The sequence below is a fragment of the Prionailurus viverrinus genome, chromosome A1 (assembly GCF_022837055.1).
Source record: "Prionailurus viverrinus isolate Anna chromosome A1, UM_Priviv_1.0, whole genome shotgun sequence".
Classification (NCBI taxonomy): Eukaryota; Metazoa; Chordata; class Mammalia; order Carnivora; family Felidae; genus Prionailurus; species Prionailurus viverrinus.
In genome coordinates this window covers 36291668-36313136 of record NC_062561.1, presented here as the reverse complement: position 1 = coordinate 36313136, position 21469 = coordinate 36291668, and the positions used below count along the sequence as shown (strand labels likewise).

Here is a 21469-nt window from a genome sequence, read left to right as displayed (position 1 = left end):
GGATCCTTGTCTCACACAGTACCTCTTGGGAACCTGACCAAAGACAGCAGGGCTACTGTATGATCATTTTGAGCAGATGGAAACTGAGTAACATGAAAATGGTTGACTTATTTGCAAGGGACCTCTTATAATTACCTGGAAACTGCCCTGGACTGGTAGTCTGGGCTCCAGGGCTTGTGTTTCTAATAGCCACCTCGCTAGGAAAAGTCATGCGATTTCTGTGAGCCTGTATTTTTTATCCTGTAACACATGGAGCTTAGACTATGTGATGCTCAAATTCTCACACTGAAGATTTTCCCTTAAGGCAGGGGGCTATTAAATGAAGATGCTTGTTCTCCCCTGATTCCACCCCTCACCCCTAACTCTAGTTTCCTAGATAGCCCTCAGAGATGCTCAGCTTAGCTCCTCTGGAATTAAAGACACTGAAGGGATTCAGAGCAAGTTTCCCCAAACTGTTCCACTTTGGCATGTGGACTACTGGAGTTGAAGGCAGCTGAGGCCTGGAGGGCTCAAGAGAAACTTTTTTGCCCCTGTCTGAACCACCTAGAAGAATGTAAATTGAGAGTCTTTCCCAAAGCATTACTATGAGAGAAGTTTTATCTGAGTGACCCATCTGTATAGCAGAACAAATACCTAATTACCAAACCTCTTATTGCCCTGTGAATTGCCCTCCTCCCCTTGGAAACCCCAGGATCCTATCCCACGCCTCAGCTCGGTATGGCATATAAACCTCATTTTACCTTTCTGTCTTGGAATCTTTCTTGTATGTGGGGTTCTTGTATGTATGAATTAAATTTGATTTTTCTCCTGTTGATCAGCCTCATGCCAATTTAATTCCTAGTTTAACTAGAAGAACCTATGAAGGGTAGAAAGAAAGAACTTTTTTCTCCCCCTATATAGATGTGCATTAGCTAGGAAAAAGCTTCCAATACATTTTTCGAGGACTTTGTAGACACCCACCCCCACCACCCGCCCCCTGCTGAAATTCAGCGCCAAAGTCCAATAGGGCTTTCTCCTTTCAGCCTTTTTCTTTGTGAGATAAAAATCTATTTTACAAATACTGCACTTTTTTTTTTATACACAAATATATATTTTTCCTTTTCATGGCTCCTATATATCCTTTTTTCCCTTTGTAAATGGCAGTTTCTTTTTCCAGTGCCATTGGTTTCTGGACATGTAGAGAATGACCACCTGTGAGTTACATGCCTAATGAGAAACGTCTGCAGTACTATGTAGCTGATTCCAAACTTTCAGTGTCCTTCCTTCATTTTCCTTTTTGCTTTTATTTTTATTTCTTTTTACTTTTAGTTTTTTTAAATTTTAGAGTGCAAGCAGGGGAGAGAGGCAGAGGGAGAGAGACTATTAAGCAGACTCCATGCTCAGCGTGGAGTGGACACGGGGATCGATCCCATGGCCCTGGGATTATGATCTGACCCGAAATCAAGAGTTGGACGCTCAACTGACTGAGCCACCCAGTCTCCCCCCTTTTTGTTTTAAAACAGGGACTGTCATGAAGTGACTGCCGTATTTAGACAAGAGAGGTGGAATAAGATAGTGGAAAGAGGTTGGGAGAACCCTGAGTCTCTTCCTTAATTCCAAATATACCACTATTGTGTATGAGCTCCTGTCATCTTGAATATGCCTTTCCAAAAAGAAGGCAGTAAACTTTTTAAAAGTGTATATCTTAAAATTTTATTTTGATTTCAGCCACAACTAAAGGATTTTGTAGTTTGTTAGCATTCTGTATTTACTACATATTTTAATTTGCTGGTGAAAGAGGCTGGGCCATGCTTGGCCATTACAAAGAAAATAAAAATACAGTGAATAATTTAATACAGGGGTTCTCAGTACTCTTAAGTACCCTGCCTTTTTGTAACCAGTATTCCCATTACTTTCCCTGTAACTTCCCCATTACTTTCTTCCAACGAAATTCTATATAGGTAATATAAACTACCTACACTCATAATTTATAAAAAAATTTTTTTTTTCAACGTTTATTTATTTTTGGACAGAGAGAGACAGAGCATGAACGGGGGAGGGTCAGAGAGAGAGGGAGACACAGAATCGGAAACAGGCTCCAGGCTCTGAGCCATCAGCCCAGAGCCCGACGCGGGGCTCGAACTCACGACCCCGCGAGATCGTGACCTGGCTGAAGTTGGACGCTTAACCGACTGCGCCACCCAGGCGCCCCACATAATTTAAAAAAATCCACTTAATACCTCACTGTAATAAATATTCAACATATATTTCAATATAAACAATTGGCCATGACTGCTGAAGAAGGTATAATAAAGTCATTCTTGAATCTTCACCTCGTGCATACAATAGCTATCATGCAGGTTTTATGTAGCTGTGCTGTTCTAGTGATTCAAATACCACAAGCAGTGTTGTCCTGGGGTACCCAAATTTCAAAAATAGAGCACGACTGATGATAAAGCTTATTTAAAAACAAACAACAAACAAAAACAACAACAAATACACCCAGTGGTACTATAACTTACAGCTATATTAGAATATTAAATATTAAAATCACATAATGCAAAGTATTTCATCTGTAACAACTTACATATTAATGCCATTGTACATTTAATTCTATTGAGTTATTCTAGGCTTAAATAAAATTTTCTTTTTCAAGATGTGTGTCTCTCTCTGTGGGACACAAGACAGTTTCTCATTGTGTAGGATTAGCCCATGTGTTGAAGAATGTCTAATATACCTTGATGAATACTGGTAGCTTCATCTCAAGTCACTGACGACCAGAATATCCCAAGACCTTTCTAAAATCCTAAGTGGTGTTAAGGCCTATTGAGAGTCCCAGGCTTAGAGGGGGGAAAAAAAAAAAAAAAAAAAAGGAACAAAACAAACCATTATTCACATAATAGGATATTTCTAACCTGAACAGCCGGGAGTGACATTACTAATTACTACCTTTTATTAGAGTGTCAAGTTGAACAACTTCTAAGATCTTAAATATTTATATCAAGGTGAAATGAAGGAAATTTTGACTTTTAAGTGCTTGAAGGGATGGGTAGCCAAAAACTGAGTCAGCTAAAGGCATAAACTACAGTGTCTGATGAATTGTAGCACTCTTCTAAAACTTAGAATAAATTTAACCTGCTGGGCTCCACAGGTGATCTGAATTCTTGATTTTTATACACCTGTTTCTGAGAGGCTATGGAGTTGGTATACATTCAAGTGTGTTCTATTGTGTGTTACAAATAAGGGCTACTACTATCTGGAGGAAATCCATTTGAGCAGCCCTTTTTCAGCCATTTCTGTTATACTTTAGGCTCCTTTTCCATTACCAGAACGGCCTCTAATGAGGGCAACTTAACTGGTAGCAATTCTCATACTTACGTGGATATTCCTGATTTGTATTTTTAGTTAGTATTAGACCTGTAGCGAGCTCCAGGTTACTTTAACCTTTGATTGGTGCTGTTGAGAAATGTTAGATTTTTAGGTGGTACTTCATTTTATGAGTGCAACTTTTATGTTATTTAGAACCTAGAATAAATTAAGTAGTTGGTATTTTTGGTAGGGGTAGAGAAGAGAAAACTAGAATGCTTTGCCTTTTGCTAGGCTCTCTACCAGGTATTTGATTCTATGAGCTTGTAGCTACAGAATCAGGAAAGTGCTTGCTTATTTACCTTTTAATTTTTATGATACATGGAACAGCTCTTCCAGAAATAGTGCAAGATAGCTTCAGGTGCACTGTTTTTTTTTTTTTTTTTTTTTTTTTTTAGTACCTATATTTGTGTTTGTGTATTTAAAATGTGAATCCAGATGACCTTAAGAAAGGCAGAAATCTTCAACTGTCTAATTACCTGTAGTGATGAGAGTGTAATTTTACTAGCCTGTTGCGAATTTAAAAAGATTTTCTGGTGTTTTACCTGTTAAAATGATCTAGAACGTGTTTTTCTCTGTGTCTCCTGTTCTTTGCTTTCCTCCAGGCAGAACTACACGTAAATCATTCCAAAACAATTAATGCTGCCGTAGTCACAAATTATTGATTTTCCGTTGGTAGGGTATGTAGAATTGCTGCTCTACTTAGATTCTAAAATGAGGCTTTTTAATTGTGTTTTCCAGGAAGATATGAATTTAAATGAAGATAAGAAAGCACCATTGCGGGAAAAGGACTTCAGCATCAAAAAAGAAATGGTGATGCAGTACATTAATACTGCTTCCAAGACAGTAAGTAAAACTGTCAAGTTGAGAGATACTGCTGGAACGTGCTGCAGTGGGGAAAACAATGCGTTTGTCTAATGATGTGCTTAAGTTTGTGGGCAACTGGAATCAGAGGGCTTTTGAGTGTATAAAGGCACAAGTATTGGACGTTTGGTTTAATTTGAAAATACTTCTTACAGCTTCTAAAACTGCTGTGGTCCTTTAGCCCCTCACATTGGTGAGGAACACCGACTGGTTGGTTTACTGACTCCAAGACTTCTTTGCCTGTTAGTGGATTCAGATGGCTATTGATCTCTAATGTCACTTATACACCAGGATGATATTTGCATTACAGAAAAGTAAGACTGATGACATTCTAACTACGTAAATCAGTACACATAATAGTGGCTTAGAGGCATCTCTTTAATGCGAGTTTCCCTACGGATAAAATTATCTTGTAACAAATTATAAATGTAGACGTTGGAAGGAGCATTAAGCGTCCACTCAGCTGCCAGTTTTCTAGGGAAACATGAAATATGTGGGTGGAAGTAATGAGTAAATGTCTAAGAAACCATGACTGGCACACAGAATCAATTATATTTATTTCGTGGGACAACAAATGAGCTTGACCAGTCATATAAAAATTGAATAAATGGATTCGATGAAATCTAGAAATGGAAGCTAATGAAGAAGCAATCAGAAAGACAGCAGAAAATGATTTTGGCTGAATTTAAAATAGAATTGGATTAGAGAAAAATGACTTAACACACTGTACTTTTCACCGGATACTTTAACCAAAGACCAGGTTACAAGAATATAAGTTATTTATACTTTAACTCCATTTATCTCCTAGACCAGTCAGTGACTTGGAGGCCTTTGTTTGGGAAGACAGACTCAAGTGATGTTTAATTTTTAAACATGTCTCAGGTTTGGCATTCTGATGTTTAGTTGTTCAAATCACTGAGTACTATACTTTTTTTTTTTTTGGCTCTCTATGTACATGGGCACTGTATCCTGCTGTTGTGACAAAAATTGCTTTTTGTCCCTTAATGCTACCTGGACATCACAAATTAGAATTAGGGACTTAAGAGTCAGAGCACTTGTATTTCGAATGACTTATCATCCCTTTGATATTGGGCATCTTGTTTTACCTCTGATGCTCAATTTCCTCATCCTTAAGATGGGACTAATATCTGTATCATCAGCTTGTTGTTAGAATTAAATTGTTGATGCCATGATTGGAACATAACTGGTTTTATAACTGGTGGCTGTCTCTTGTGGTAGCACTGGTGGTTGTAGCAATCGTTTATTTTTTTCTTTGTGATTTGTTTGTTCTCGCTGTTGAAATCCTTATGCCATAATTACCGATGTACTTGGATTTATGTTTTTTAAACCTTTTTTTTAATACATGAAATTTATTGTCACATTGGTTTGCATACAATACCCAGTGCTCATCCCAAAAGATGCCCTCCTCAATGCCCATCACCTACCCTTCCCTCCCTCCCTCCCACCACCCCCCCCCCCCCCCCCCCATCAACGCTCAGTTTGCTCTCAGTTTTCAAGAGTCTTTGGGAGAGAGCTTTGGCTCTCTCCCACTCTAACCTCATTTTTTTCCCCTTACCCTCCCCCATGGGTTTCTGTCAAAGTTAATGGCAGCCTTTTAAAAAAAGTTTTTAATATTTACTTATTTTTGAGAGAGAATGGGACAACGTGAGCAGGGGAGGGGCAGAGAAGGTGAGCAGGGGAGGGGCAGAGAAGGTGAGCAGGGGAAGGGCAGAGAAGGTGAGCAGGGGAGGGGCAGAGAAGGTGAGCAGGGGAGGGGCAGAGAGAGAGAGGGAGACACAGAACCCAAAGCAGGCTCCAGGCTTCCAGCTGTCAGTACAGAGCCTGATGCGGGGCTCAAACCCACCAACCATCTGAGCCGAAGTTGGACGCTTAACCGACTAAGCCCCCCAGGTGCCCCGGATTTATGTTTGAAAATTCAAGTTGACTGTTAGTGAGTCCGTGTCACATTTATTAAGTGTCTGTATATCAGGCAATATTTTAGGCAATGGAGTTGAAGCACCAGGATGGTCAATCATCATGGCCTACGGAGTAACATAGGATATACACAACAGAAACACACAAACGTATAATAAATGAAATGTAATGTGGGGAAAAAAAGCAGGGGGATTGGAGATAATACAACTGTTTTTTTTTTATTGAAATATAGTTAACACAGTGTTACATTAGTTGCAGATGTACAGTAGGATTTACCAGTTCTATACTCATTACAGTGCTCATTACAATAAGTGTACTCTTAATCCCCTTTATTTTACCCATCCCTTCACCCACCCTCCCTCTGACTGAACTGCTGCATAGAGTGATCAGGGAAGACCCTCCTGTTAAGGAATTTTAAATGCAACAAGTATGAATTTACTTGATATAATTACAAGAGATACTATATTATTAGAATTGGTTTAGAAAACGTTGGTATAATAGTGCATTTTAGTTCTTGAATTTCAGATAACAGACGTTTTAACAGAAGAACAAATCACTTTGAACTTCATTAGAGTGGATCTATTTCAGTTTGCATTCACTGATTTTAAACTTTAATCCTCTAATCGTTTTGGACTAAGGTTGGAATTTATTTACTAGAATTAGATAATTAGATTATCAGGATTGAAATAGATTAGTTATCTAAAGTATGATTAAAGCATTCACTCCTTTAATTAGTGCTGGGAGGATGGTGACTTTTCCTAGGAGGGTTCTGAATAATTTGGTGGGTGGTTAACATTCTAGGAAGTTCAAGCTGACCAGTTATCTATTTTTGCTCTGGAAGTAGAGACACATTAACTCTCACATACAGACTTTGTCATACCAGAGTATTTAGGTTAATGAGTACCAAAAAAGCTTCTCTGAGGAAAAACCATGAAAATTTATGGATGGGTTGTTCCAGAGAACATGGGGGTATTTGTCAGGTAAACTTTTATAAATTTAGCCTTAGACTTTGCTTTGAGATTCTTTTTGTGGGTAAGCATTAAGTGTGTGTGTGTGTGTGTGTGTGTGTGTGTGTGTGTGTGTGTATACATATATATGTATGTATATATGTATATATATGTGTATAAAAAAAGTATATGAAAATGTTTTAGAAATGTTAACTCTCAAACAAGCACTAAACTAGCCAAGCTTGTTTCTTAGAATAGGGGGAAAAAAACCCCAACAAATTCATAGTAATGCTGACTTTTTCAGTTAGAAAAGATTATTAAAATTTTATTCAGCAAGTAGCCTAGTTAGAGGCTGAAAGTGTCAGATCACAGTTTTCCAACTTCTAGGGTGTAGATGGATAGGTGATCCACATGTGCCCTGTACAGTCTGGAAGCCAGGTGTGCTGGGGGCTTCTGAGGAAGATTTCTCTTCCTTATAAAAAGATCCAGAGCAGAAAACCACTTTCTTTCCTGTTATTTGACATGGTGGTGAGAGGGTGTGGGATCCTTGGCACATGACCCCTTAGAGCTGATGCTCTGGCTATGTACAATCCTGCCTCCAGACTCTCCCATTGTGTGATGGGGTGCCTATTCTTATTTAAGCTACTTGAAGTTGGGATTTTGCTTTGCTGCTGTGCACATGTTGCTGGACTGTCCTGATAGCCTTTTGCCTGCATAGGATCTCTATCTCTAATTAACTCCGGAAATTACTCCCCTCATCAAGTACACTCAGCATACATGAGGATGGGTACTACAAGGCCAGATGGACATTCCTTGGTAAATGGCTTGTCTCAGGTGTTCAGTAGTCAGTGTATTTAAAAAAACTTTCTGAATGAATGAATACAGTCTTGGCTTTTATTTGATTACTGGGTGGATGGTAAGACTATTCTGTAGTAAGTGGTAAGGACCTTGAAGTTAGGATGAGACATGATAGTCCAAATGGAAGAGAATCCATCATTCCCCAAAAATGTAAGAAGAAAATTCTGGAACAGGACAGAGGAGCTCTTAAGCACAATTGCGTAAGAATTTCCCCTATTTTCTAAATGAAAGGCAACTATAATTTAATAAAAGTACACCTTGTAAATGTGTTATTCAGTCTTGCTTATCATGACTCTGAGTGTTGTTCTCATTCTTGATTGTGGTTTAATTATTAACCCTTTTCTTCTCTTAAAATTTTTAAAGCACCCCTGCAGATAATGTTAAATGATGATATTTGTCAGGACTCCTGTGCTTTGAGGGGACGGACCAAGCTAAGGAGATAAATTCTTTAAAAAAAAATTTTTTTTTAAATATTTGTTTATTTTTGATAGAACACAACAGGGGGAGGAGAAGAGAGAAAGGGAGACACAGAATCTAAAGCAGGCTCCAGGCTCTGAGCTGTCAGCACAGAGCCCAACACGGGGCTCGAACCCACAGACCATGAGATCATGACCTGAGCCGAGGTCGGCCGCCCAACCGACTGAGCCACCCAGGCGCCCTTCAGTAGATAAAGTCTAATAGACTTGCTGCCTTGGTTTTGGTGTATCATACCCTATATCTGTGATTCCCGGGTTGATGTCGGTGTTTATCTTCTTGTGGGTGCTTGAGTTGTATTCAGGGCGAACTGGCTCTGGGTGTATGATGTCCGGGTTATGTACAAGTCTGTTGACAGGATTAACAGGAAGCCATGGATTACTTGACAAACACTTTTAAAAATGTGTTAAACAGGATACTTGTGGAGAGTAGGATTTAGAGCTATAAGATACTTCTTCTCCCCTCCTGCCCCCACCCTCCATCACAAAGGGATTGTAAGCATAAAAAATGCACCTTACTTTTCCCATCTGTTGAGAAGAATCTTCCATTTGCTCTTTTGCTTCTAGGCATTTTCAGGGTAATCAGTGACCATAGAAAGCTGGAGGAATCCTGGAAGTCAAAACCTACATCCCAGGAAGTGAAAGCAAAGCCCTGGAAGCAGGGGTTGGGGGGTGGGGGGCATGGGGAGTCTCAGAGGGTGCAAGAGGGAGGGGAAAAGTGAAATGTAACACATTAGCATTTGCTTGTCTTACTTTTTGGAATTGATTCCACCCCCCAAACTTACTTTTGGATACAAGATGAGACTGTCCTGATAGTTGACTTCTGTATGAATTATGAGTGGACTGCTGTCAGCATGTAGTGGTCTTGTCTTTTGGATGTACCGTTAGGTGTGGATAAAAGGCTCTTAAAATTTCTCTTCAAGATTCTAAGCTTCTCATTCCTTCAAAATACATTAGCTTGCTTTTTTTTTTTTTTTTTTTTTTTACTTTCCCCCCTGAGAGAGAGCGCTTCTTAATTAGAGCATCCAACCTTTATTTCCCATTTATATTCAGTTTTTTCCTTTTGACACCCCTCTCCCCCCCTCCCAGAAAGAAGCAGAATTCCGTCTTGCTGTGCCCAGATATCTGGTAGCTTCCTTGGACTTTGTTAACTGTTCTCTTCCCTAGTCATTCGAGACTGCAGACAGCTGAGGCGTGTATTGGAAAAGATTGACTTGGTGTTGCATTTTACTCCTCGAACCCCTAAGTATTTCTGTAGTTCTTGCTTAGACTTCTTTAGTAAGAAATAAACACCAAATATTACAGAACATAACTTTAAAAGGCACATAGAAGACTCACAGGTTTGTGAAACAAGGTAATAAAATGAATCTAAATTGAGTTTGTAGGTGTAGAGTTATAAGGTCTCATGTGTGTGTCTGTGTACGTGTGTGTGTGTGTGTGTGTGTGTGTGTGTGTGTAGTGTCTAAAGATAATTTGAAAGGTGTTATCATGATACCACTTGTTCTAGCCCAGTAGAGCATGATGTTAAAGTATGGAGAACGTGGTTTTGTCCAATGTTGTCCGTCTACGCATATCTTGATCAGAAAAGATTTTTTTTTGAAAAAATACTAATGTTCTGATTTGTGTTATCTACATAGGTAGAAAAGCTAGAGTTCATTTATTCTTAGCTCTGATTTGTTAATGCCCCCGTTGATAATACAGTATTTTCATGCCTTTCAGAGTCTTTTTTGGGTCCATTTTCTTTTTCCTTTCTTTTTTCTTTTATTTATTTTTTTAATATGAAATTTATTGTCAGATTGGTTTCCATACAACACCCAGTGCTCATCCCAACAGGTGCCCTCCTCAATGGGGTCCATTTTCATATGTCTTGGAAAACATTGTCAGATACAGATAAATCAGGTTCTTTTTGTTTCCTCTCACTTTTCATCATTTTTACTTAAAAGGTTTATATTTTAGCTGCTGGAAACTTCGATGAACCAGACAGTTTTATACATTCTTGCTAGTTACAGTTAACATGGATTACTTTTTGGCTTCCATTTCAGGTTAGGGAATTGATCAAAGCACACTTGTAACATAAAAGCTTACTAAAAATTTGTGGCTGGTACTCGGTATTAGACACTTACCTATTTATCAACAATGCCCTTGCTTACGATATTTTGCTTGTTTGTCTCCAGGTCTTGTCTGCTGAGTTGGGGAAAATATTAGAGCCCCAGGGCAATGAAGCAATTTCTTGTTAGAAGTATTTCTTAATAATCTAACTGGCACTTTAATTTCCATTTCTGCCTATATAGGATAGGTTTTATTTATGTACAATTAAAATGATCTTCCAACAGCTCAAATCCATCCAGCTTCATTATGAGTTGTTTCTGGGCGGCACCGGTGGCATTTAATGTTCTCTATTACTGCAGTGTGTTCTTGCTTAGGCAGGAGATGATAATGAAGAAACCAGTCAGCTTTTTTCTTTCTTTCTTTCTTTTCTTTTTTTTTTTTTTTATAAGAAATTAGGTTTAAGTTAGCATTGTGGATTTTCGATCTTTTAAACACCTTAAAGATACCTTTTCTTATAGCCATTTTTTAAAAGACTCACCAGAAATACTTATTTACTGGTCAAATGTAGAGTTTTGGTCACTGATGCTTATACCATTGGTGGCATTGGAGATCATCTGCGGCTGTCTTTATCTTTCTCATTGAGTTGGGTCTTGGTCTGAGATATTTTGATCTGCTCATAATTTTTAGCTTTTATGAATGTAATTAAAATTCTCATGACTGATAACTGCAAAAGTAGTAAAAAAAAAAACAACCTTTGAAAGTGCTAGAAAAAAGAGGCATGTGATTTGATGGAGATGGAAATAATGAGCAAATAGCCCTATGGAACCTTTTAAAAGAAGAAACTGTTCTGAAGGAATATGAGAAAATGAAAATGCTACCTATCTACAGTTGCCTTTCAGCGAGTGAAGGGGAAAGGTAACTGATGAATTGAGGGCAAAGAGGGTGGTCAGGAACAATAGCCTTCAACCTTGATATTCATTAGAATCCTCTGGAGAACTTAAAAAAAATAGGTGTCTGAACCCTACCATTTAACAAGTCAGAATTCCTGCAGGTGGTACCAAGGCGCCAGTATTTAGAAAATCTGTCTTGGTGATTCTACTGTACAATCAGAGATGAAAACTAGCCCAGAGATGGGCTCTACAGGATGAGCCTCATCAGTAGATGTCTGCTAGTGTAACATTAATTCAACAAAAGACTAGGAGTTGATGGAATTTAAAGGCAAAGCATAGAGGCTGTTAATTAATAAAGGTCCTTTGGGTTCAAGGCTAGCTTGAATGTACATAAGGTCAAATTGGTGTTCAAGTAGCATACTGTAGCTACTAAGAAATCCTGATACTTGCCACTTAACATTTCCCTCTGATGATTTTATCTATTATAACAGATGGAAGAACCTGGTCTGTTTTGGGAAAAGATGCCTAATAGAACAGTATTAGTAAGAAGAAAAAGAGTATGCCTGCTTTAAAACCTTTAGTGGACTGACTTATCTTCCCAGTTGGTGGTAAACTTAAAACCCCTTAAATTTAGTTTGGACTTAAGAGACAGCCTTTCAGTTCTTTTTAACATTTATTTATTTTTGAGACAGAGAGAGACAGAGCATGAACGGGGGAGGGGCAGAGAGAGAGGGAGACACAGAATCAGAAACAGGCTCCAGGCTCTGAGCCATCAGCCCAGAGCCCGACGCGGGGCTCGAACTCACGGACCGCGAGATCGTGACCTGGCTGAAGTCGGACGCTTAACTGACTGCGCCACCCAGGCGCCCCTCAGTTCTTAATTTCTAAACAGAATAAATTCTATACATACTTAAAAAAATACTTCATAGGTTAATTGGATGCACAACAAGCATTAATTATTAATTTTATGCTTCCTTGATTTATTACCATTTCCTAACTGGTATAATACAATGGTTTCCCCCCACTTCGAAGAGAATACGGTTGGTATATCTTCTGATATGTATCACATATCAATGTAATACAAAACTATTTCAAATCCTTTTAAAATCCGAAAGCCTTCAGGCATAGATGAAGTAAACTGGGAACTCTATCCTTGGGTCATTAACATGTGAAAAAATACTTAAAAAGTAAATTTAGACAACCTTAGGCTTTGACTGCTTCTTGTATGTTAATACTGTTATACAAGATGGTTTTTTTTTTTTTTTTTTTGGTAGATTTTTTTGTTCCTTGGGAAAGCTGTTCTATTACACTGTTGGTGAGTTAAGTCATTATCTGACATGGTTTTTGTAAAGAATGGTTTTGTTCTACTTCTTGAGTAGACATTTTTGTAGTTGAGTTTATTTATATCAGGTCTGGAATATGTCTTAGGACATCTCTACATTTTTAAAATGAGTAAGGCCTATGGAGTGACATCCCAAGATTTGCAGCTAGAACGAGAAACCAGGATTTTTTTTCAACTTTTTATTATAAATAGTTATAGAAAACAGCAAAACCAAATATGCAGCTTAACGAATTTTCATAAGGGAAACACCAGGTTGACAAATGGAACTTGCCAGCCACTTGAGAAAGCCCTGCATCTACCCTGTCCATCTCAAACCTCTCCCCCCAGCCTCTTTTTTTGAACTACTGACTGATTGACTTTTATAGGGGTCACTTCCTTCTCATCTTATTTCTCCATCTTCTATCGATGACACTTAGGCTGCTTCCATAATTTGGCTGTTGTACACAATGCTGCGATTAACGTAGGAGTGCATGTATCCTTTTGGATTAGTGTTTGTGTATTTTTTTGGGTAAACATCCAGTAGTACGATTAATGGATCGTAGGATAGTTCCATTTTTAACTTTTTGCGGAAACTTTATACTATTTTCCAGAGTGGCTGTAGCAGTTTGCATTCCCATCAGCAGTACATAAGGGTTCCTATTTCTCCACATCATTTCCAACATCCTCTCCTGTTTCTTGTGTTTTTGATGTTAGCCGTTCTGACAGGTGTGAGGTGTGAGGTGATCTCTCCTTGTAGTGTTGATTTGCATTTCCCTGATGATGAGCATCTTCTCTTGTGTCTGCTGGCCATCTGTATGTCTTTGGAAAAATGTCTCTTCATGCCTTCTGCCCAATATTAATTGGATTATTTGTGGTTTTGGGTGTTGGGTGTTTTAAGTTCTTCATGTATTTTGGAATTACCCTTTATCAGAGAGGCCATTTGCAAATATCTTGTCTCATTCTGTAGGTTGTCTTTTAGTTTTGTTGTTTTCTTTGCAATGCAGAAGCTCTTTATTTTGATGTAGTCTCAACAGTTTATTTTTGCTTTTTGTTTTCCTTTGCCTGGGGACATATCTAGGAGAAAGTTGCTGCGTCCATTGCCAGAGAAATTACTGCCTGTGCTCTGTTCTAGGATTTTTACAGTTTCAGGTCTCATATTTAGGCCCTTTTAATATATTTTGAATTTATCTTTGTGTGTGGTATAAGCCCGTGGTCCAGTTTCATTCTCTTGCATGTCGCTGTCCAGTTTTCCCAACATGGTTTGTTGAAGAGTCTTTTTCCCATTGCGTATTCTTTTTGGAACACACTTGTAAAGAGTCCTTTCCTCTCAAATACTGATTACTTCATGATCTAGGAAATTTAGGATAAATGCTTTATTCTTTTTCCTTTGCCAGTTTTCACTATACTGAATTGGTTTCCTATCACCCTCTGAAGGTAACCAATTACAAAAATTTTTTTTAAGCGTTTGTTTAATTTGGAGGGAGAGCACAAGTTGGAAGAGGCAGAGAAAGGGTGACTGATAATCTGAAGCAGGTTCTGTGCTGAGAGCACAGAGCCCAATGCGGGGCTCGAACCCATGAACCGTGACGGCATGACCTGAACCAAAATCAGACCTATAACTGAGTCACCCAGGTGTTCCTGAAAGTAACCAGTTTTTGATATTAAGATATTATTACTTGGGCACCTGGGTGGTTCAGTTGGTTAAGCATCTGACTCCTGATTTTGGGTCAGGTCGTGAGCTCATGGTTTGCGAAATTAAGCCCCACATGAGGATCTGCGCTGACAATGAGCTTGCTTGATATTCTCTCTCTCCCTCTCTCTATGCTCCTTTCCTGCTCACACATGCATGTGTGTGTGGGTGTGCACACATGAGCTCTCTCTCTCTCAAAATAAACTTAAAAAAAGTTATCCTATGTCATTAGGATAACTTATGCATCGTAATTACTACTCTTAGTGAAGCTCAGATTGTCCTGTCTTTGACCAGCAGGCCCTTGCCCGGGTGCTCCTAGTCATTTTGGCATGACCCTAGGAATTTTGGATTGTTTCATTCCTATCTGGCAAGGTCTGACAAACCAGGTTCCTTTCTCACTGTGCCTGGGATCAATCATTTCCTTCAGGGGGAAGTGGTATTTCAAGAACAGTCTGGGTGTCACGGATGCTTATTGCTAATAGGTTAATTGTTGTTTCCAGGACTTTTCAGTGGAGATGTAGCAAAAGAAAAACAAAGCTGTGTGTATATATTCAAAAAACGTTTCTTTTGCGTATGCTGTGTCTGACTGCTGCTCTTGTACTATATCTGCATTAAACATATGTAGACTTATGTAGACATTACATTTTACATTTCTTTCTAGTTCCCATTTAGCCTTTCCTTCTATGAATAACTATTTAGCCCCCATTTCATCTTTATTTGCAAGTAACTGTATTTTAATGCTCACCATCAGTCCTTAAGTTGATATTTCTCTAGACATTTGTCTGAAGTTTGTTTTGTAATAGATTCCTTCAAAGGGCTCCTGGGAACAGTATTTCCTGAGTATTGCATATTGATAACTGTATATGCCTTTTATTGCTTAGTCAGTTATATTTGGCAATAAAATCTTTGGCTCACATGGTTTTTTCCCTTAGGATCTTAAACATACCATTTTCTTCTGGGATAAAGCATGACAGTATTGGTGTCCAAAGTTCTGTGGATAACTAAGTATTATCCCTTACAGGTTACTGGCTCTTTTGTTTAAAATGTTTATTTTGAGAGATAGAGAGCTTGTGCGTGTGAGAGCTTGAGCACACACAGGGGAGGGGCAGAGGGAGAGAGAGAATCCCAAGCAGGATTTTACTCAGCACAGGATCCCACTACTGTGAGATCATGACCTGAGCCAATATTAAGGGTTGAATGCTTAACACGCTGAGCCACTCCGGCACCCTGTTTTCATCTAGATGTCTGAGTTGGGATTATCTGATATGTAATATGCCTTCATTATGTGCTTTTTTTCCCTCACTTAAATTTCATGAAACTGTTCTATTGTCCTGCCTTGGTTTCTTCTTCAGGGATCCTGTTATCTGTATATTAGACTTGTATATCTTCATTATGCCACTTTGTCCCAAATCCTTTTTATCTTATTTTTGTTGTTCTTATTCTCTGTAGTGTAGTCCCCTCCCCCTCCCCCTCTTCTTTTTCTTTTTAAGTTTTATTTATTTTAGTAATCTCTACACCCAACATGGGGCTCGAACTCACAACCCTGAGATCAAGAATTGTATGCTCTTCTGATTGAGCCAGCCAGGCACCACTGTAGTCTTCACTTCTAAGTGAAGACTTCACTTCACTTTTTTTAAAATTTATTTTAGTTTCTACCCCCTGCTCCGAGTTCTCATACCTCATTTCTGAGTTTTTGGAATTCTGTTTTAATTTTTTTCCCACTAGGTCTTCTATATTCTCTCAGTGTCTCTTAACTCATATTGAAATTGTAAGTTACCTTGCCACGTCTTATGGTTTTGTTTTTGTGGTGACTGTTCATCTTCTGTATGAATGTTCTCTGTTTTAATTTCATCCTCAGCACTTTCTCCACAGCGCGGGTGCTGTCCTGCAGTTCATGGGACACAGACTGCTCCTGTCTCTTTAGATTTTTTTTTTTTTCTTTTTTTTTGCCACTTGCGCTCACCCACAATTGGAGTGGGCTGTACTCCACCCAGTTTTAGCTGCTGTTCGCAGATTAATCTACTGGGTTTTCTAATGACCACTAGTGGGCTCTTCCGGGGTGGTCGTGTTTTCATGTCTGTCAGCCACCTTCTTGCCTCCTCTGTTTGTTCACACACACACACACACACACACACACACACTGACAACGTGTAGGTTTTGAGGTTGTTAGTGGTTTGTTTCCAACCACTTGTATTTTGAGGATCACAGAGATAAGTTGTTGCTCAGAATTGTTAGGTTTTTGGTTTTGCCCTTTAGTCGTTTTTTCTGTGGGAATCCAGTGAGTTTCAAAACCTCCACCGCTGCTGCCATCTGCCCAAATCCTCCAGTCTTCTCATTGTGAGTTTCATATTCTTGGTCTGATGCCAATTTATGTCTTGGGCTAAAAAAACAATTCAGGATTACCAGCATTCTTCCTCTTGCCTGTCCTAGCCCCCTTGCCTTTCAGGGTAGAAAATCATGACTGATTAAGGAATGACGTTTCTCTATGTAACCTTAACTCCTAGCTCTGGGTTTTGCTGTTTATGCAACCTGTAAACTTTCATCAAACCTCTTAATGGTCCATGACCTACAAATAGATTTAAATAAAACACTAGTTTTAGTTTTAATTTCTATATTATGTTTATGTGGTGCTATCATCTTCTCCTATAATTTCCATAAGTTATGCAGAATGCATCCTTTTTTATATCCCATGGATAGTTGGAAAATTCAGACTGCCCTTCAGTACTTTACCCCACCCCTGGAAAAATAGGTCTCATCTGCTTGTGTGTGTCTATAAATTAGTGAGTGTGTTAAAGCTATCACAGCATGAAATCACTTCAAGCACTGTGAAAGACTATCTTAAAGAATTTAAATTGATTGCAGATGTTAGTGCAATTAAGCAGGCCTGATGAGCTCAGAATCCTGTTTCTCAGATTTGAATATGAATGCATTTAAAAAAATTACAGTGATGTACTCCATGTAAATGGAGTTCATAGGCATCTGAGAGTTTATTTCACCTTGTATTATAAAATGGTTCAGCAACGTGAAAAGTGCTGTGTGACCCCTTTTGCAGATACGTACACTACTTGGAAAATGTATCACTGGGGCGCCTGGGTGGCGCAGTCGGTTAAGCGTCCGACTTCAGCCAGGTCACGATCTCGCGGTCCGTGAGTTCGAGCCCCGCGTCAGGCTCTGGGCTGATGGCTCAGAGCCTGGAGCCTGTTTCCGATTCTGTGTCTCCCTCTCTCTCTCTGCCCCTCCCCCGTTCATGCTCTGTCTCTCTCTGTCCCAAAAATAAATAAAAACGTGGAAAATGTATCACTAATGAAAATGTATCACTCTTCTTAAGAATATAGTTCCGTGCTGTCCTTAACCGACCAGAATTGACTTTGAATCATTATTTCCTTCATTATTTCATTTGTGTACCAATTTGTTTGTCCACCTGTTGTGCCTATTAATTTATTTAAAAACTATTCTATAGAGAGAACTATAGTATCTCTGCCCCATTTTTAAGAAAAAAGTTTAACAAGCCAACGGAGTTGGCTTAGATAATGAAAGCCTGGGACCTTTTTTCCCCTTGAGGTCAGACTTTTTGACTGCTAGACCACTACCTCCCTGTAGTGGCTTTGGCTTTAAACCGCTGACATGTAAAAGAAATTTTCTGTTTTAAAATACAACCTACTAGGGACATCTGGGTAGTTCAGTCAGTTAAGCGTCCGACTTCGGCTCGGGTCATGATCTGATGGTTTGTGGGTTCAAGCCCTACGTCAAGCCCTGTGCTGACAGCTAGGAGCCTGGAGCCTGCTTTGGATTCTGTGTCTCCCTTTCTCTCTGCCCCTCCCTTGCTTACATGCTGGCACGCGCACGCTCTCTCTCTCTCTCTCTCTCTCTCTCTCTCAAAAATATTAGAAAATTAAAAAAAAAATACAACCTACTGGGTTGCAAATTAGAAAGTGAATTCTGAAATAAGACTGTAACAAGATCAAGTAGAGTGTACGGTATGTTCATTTTCAATTTATTTCAAATTGATCCGTGCACATTAAGTAATTAAACCCATCAATTTCTGTAACACCTTGTAAAATGTTATGGACATCAGGACTTTATTATATATACAGTAGTAAAATAAATTACAAAAATGATGAGTAACTGTATTTAGATACTGTTTTTAAATACTAAGAAAATTACTAAAATGTTGAAGTATAGTAATAATAATTTGAAATAGGAACAAAGACTGCATTATATCTTTTCCAGGAAGTATGAATTATTAAATTTGTGTTGAACAATATTTTATGAAAGCCTATTTTACTCATCATGGCAGGCCATGTTTTTCTGAGTTCAGAATCCAGCTTTGTTACTTTTAGCTGTGTGATTTGAAAAAACTCATTATCCCTAAGACTTGGCTTACTTAATAATAAAGTTTAGGAGTGTTAATGCTGGAACATATAGGATGGGAAGTAGGGCAGTGATTACATAAGTTCAAGCCATCAGAGGTTAAAGTGTGAAATGACACTGGGCAAATGTATGCTACAGCTGAAGCATTCTTAAATTGGCTTCATCATGGAATAAAGTTGAATAAATTATTAAAACTAGGCATCATAAAAATTATTTTTGCTTCTACCTAAAAAATAAACCAACATATTCACATGCCAATCTTTGGATATACAGCCAAGTCATTTTCTTTGAATAGAAATTGCTCCTACTTTGATTTTTTCCTATGCACGAGACATACCTGTGAAGTGTCATCTGTGAGCATTCGTGTGATTTAATTTGACCAAGAATTTATACTTGTATAGCAGTCTAAGTTCAAACTTAGATTTGTATGATTTCTTGAGAGTATGATCTTGTCAGTTACTTGGCCCATACCTAATTGGAAAACAAGGTTTTTTAAAACACCCATCCTAATCTTGTCTTTTCTAAGCATCAAAGTCATTTATCACAGAAACAACTTATCCTTCATTCTTACGTATGATTATGTTAACAGGAACAGATATTATTATAGCTCATAAACTGTTGGGGATACAAAAAATCAACTCTTTGTAGTCACAGAATTCAGTTCATGGGAGTAACTATGTTACTATGTGTAGTTACAGTATGCTTTGGGCATCTGTCAATATAACTTACAGAATAATGGAAAGCTTGATCTTGGATGCCTATATCCAGCACCTTAAGGAAGTCCCACGGTGGATTTTTTTCTCTTCTCGTTATCTCTCCAATGGGGTCATAAAAATATAATTTTCCATAATTTAAATTTTTCCCCTACTTAATTATTCTACCCTCTGTTAGAAATAGTTGTCTCAGTTCAAATGGATTCAAGGAAAAGCAGGAACGTATTGACACATGCACCTGAAAAGCTATTGGCTTCAGATGGGCCTAGATATAGGTTTGGTTTCAAACAGACCTAGATCTAGGTTCTCAAATGACCTAGGGACTCAGTGTTTCTATGTTGGCTGCATTTTACTGTGTCTTGGCAGGTTCTTTGCATGGTATATCTAAATGGCTAGCAGAAGCTTCTGGCTTAACTCCTGTATTTTAGGTCAGTAGTCTCCAAAAAGTCTTGATCACTTAACCCATTAATTTTTAAAAAAAAATTATCATATACTAATAAATATTGGCTTATTATAAACATGTCTACTGTACTAGTTATTCATATTTGTCATAGTCATTTTATATATAAACTAATGTGTTAACATGTTAATCTCAAATGGGTGATGTGAATTGAAGCTATTAAGATAGAAATGATGTCATTTGAGAATTTTGCCTCCTTCACAAATGTTTGGTTTCCCTTTTGTTATGAACACATTTTAGCTATGCCACATTGGTGATAGGCACTGGTAAGTTGCCTTTTTCCTCAAATATTTTTCCACAATCTACAAATTACTTTCTGACTTGCTATTTTCATGAACTATAAATTTTTCTGGGTTTGGTGCCTATTTTAAGATAAAACAAATGCTCAAGTTCAAATTTTTTATCTGTTTTCTCCAAAAAAATTGTCTCCTGCCCCTTAATTTTAAAGGTCTTAGTTTTAAATTGCCCATTCTATTTTTAAAAAATTCTTCTTAATGTTTGTTTATTTTTGACAGAGAGAGAGACAGACAGAGCATGAGTGGGGGAGGAGCAGAGAGAGAGGGAGACACTGAATCTGAAACAGGCTTCAGGCTCTGAGCTGTCAGCACAGAGCCCGATGTGGGGCTTGAACCCACAAACCATGAGATCATGACCTGAGCCGAAGTCGGACGCTCAACCGACTGAGCCACCCCGGCTTCCCAATTGCCCATTCTATTTTTTTTTTTTTTTAATTTTTTTTTTTAATTTTTTTTTTCAACGTTTATTTATTTTTGGGACAGAGAGAGACAGAGCATGAATGGGGGAGGGGCAGAGAGAGAGGGAGACACAGAATCGGAAACAGGCTCCAGGCTCTGAGCCATCAGCCCAGAGCCTGACACGGGGCTCGAACTCACGGACCGCGAGATCGTGACTTGGCTGAAGTCGGACGCTTAACCGACTGCGCCACCCAGGCGCCCCGCCCATTCTACTTTTAATAACTGACCCTATCCTATCCATTCAGCAGTGTTCTGGGAGCATGCATAAACCTGCAGTAGCCACTGCAGTTCTCTGAAGTTCAAGGTGACTTCCTTCTTGCCTAGGTCAACCCTTTCTTGTTTGTTGCTTCTATCCATTTCTCTGTTTTACTGCAAACTAGCTCTCAGCCTCTGCGTAGCCACATTTAAAGACTTGTTTGAATTTGCTGTTTTGACCTCTGCATTACCACTCTTTCTGCCTACTGGGTTACTATTTGAGGGCCCTGAGTAAGAAATGATGTGCCCTTTCTCTGCCTTTCTATGTTATATTGGAGAAAAATGGCATTGAGGTCATGTGTCACATGGACAAGATAGGTCGCTTTAAGATAGTCTTATCTTTGTGAATTTGTGATTGTCCAACATATGATGGATCTTGAAGGCTCATAAACTTGGTCAACATTCCAAGACTTAATACGCATTTTGTGAATAGGTATACTATCTAAGCTAATAGAGACTGTATAAAAATCCAAATGCCACTTTAATAACATAATGAGAAATATCATTAAGGAGGAAATTGTTTTTAACTAGTCTATATAAGAA

At 38.6% G+C, this 21469-nt stretch overlaps 1 protein-coding gene across 2 annotated transcripts in view; it reads left to right on the top strand.

The window, feature by feature from the left end:
* The window catches only part of DIAPH3 (diaphanous related formin 3), a 504348-nt gene that overhangs the window by 63362 nt on the left and 419517 nt on the right, over positions 1-21469 (top strand). For both annotated transcript variants that reach the window (XM_047871375.1, XM_047871365.1), the window contains exon 4: positions 4087-4191. In XM_047871375.1, the coding sequence (XP_047727331.1) occupies positions 4087-4191 (105 nt within the window). The remainder of the gene's footprint in view (positions 1-4086; positions 4192-21469) is intronic.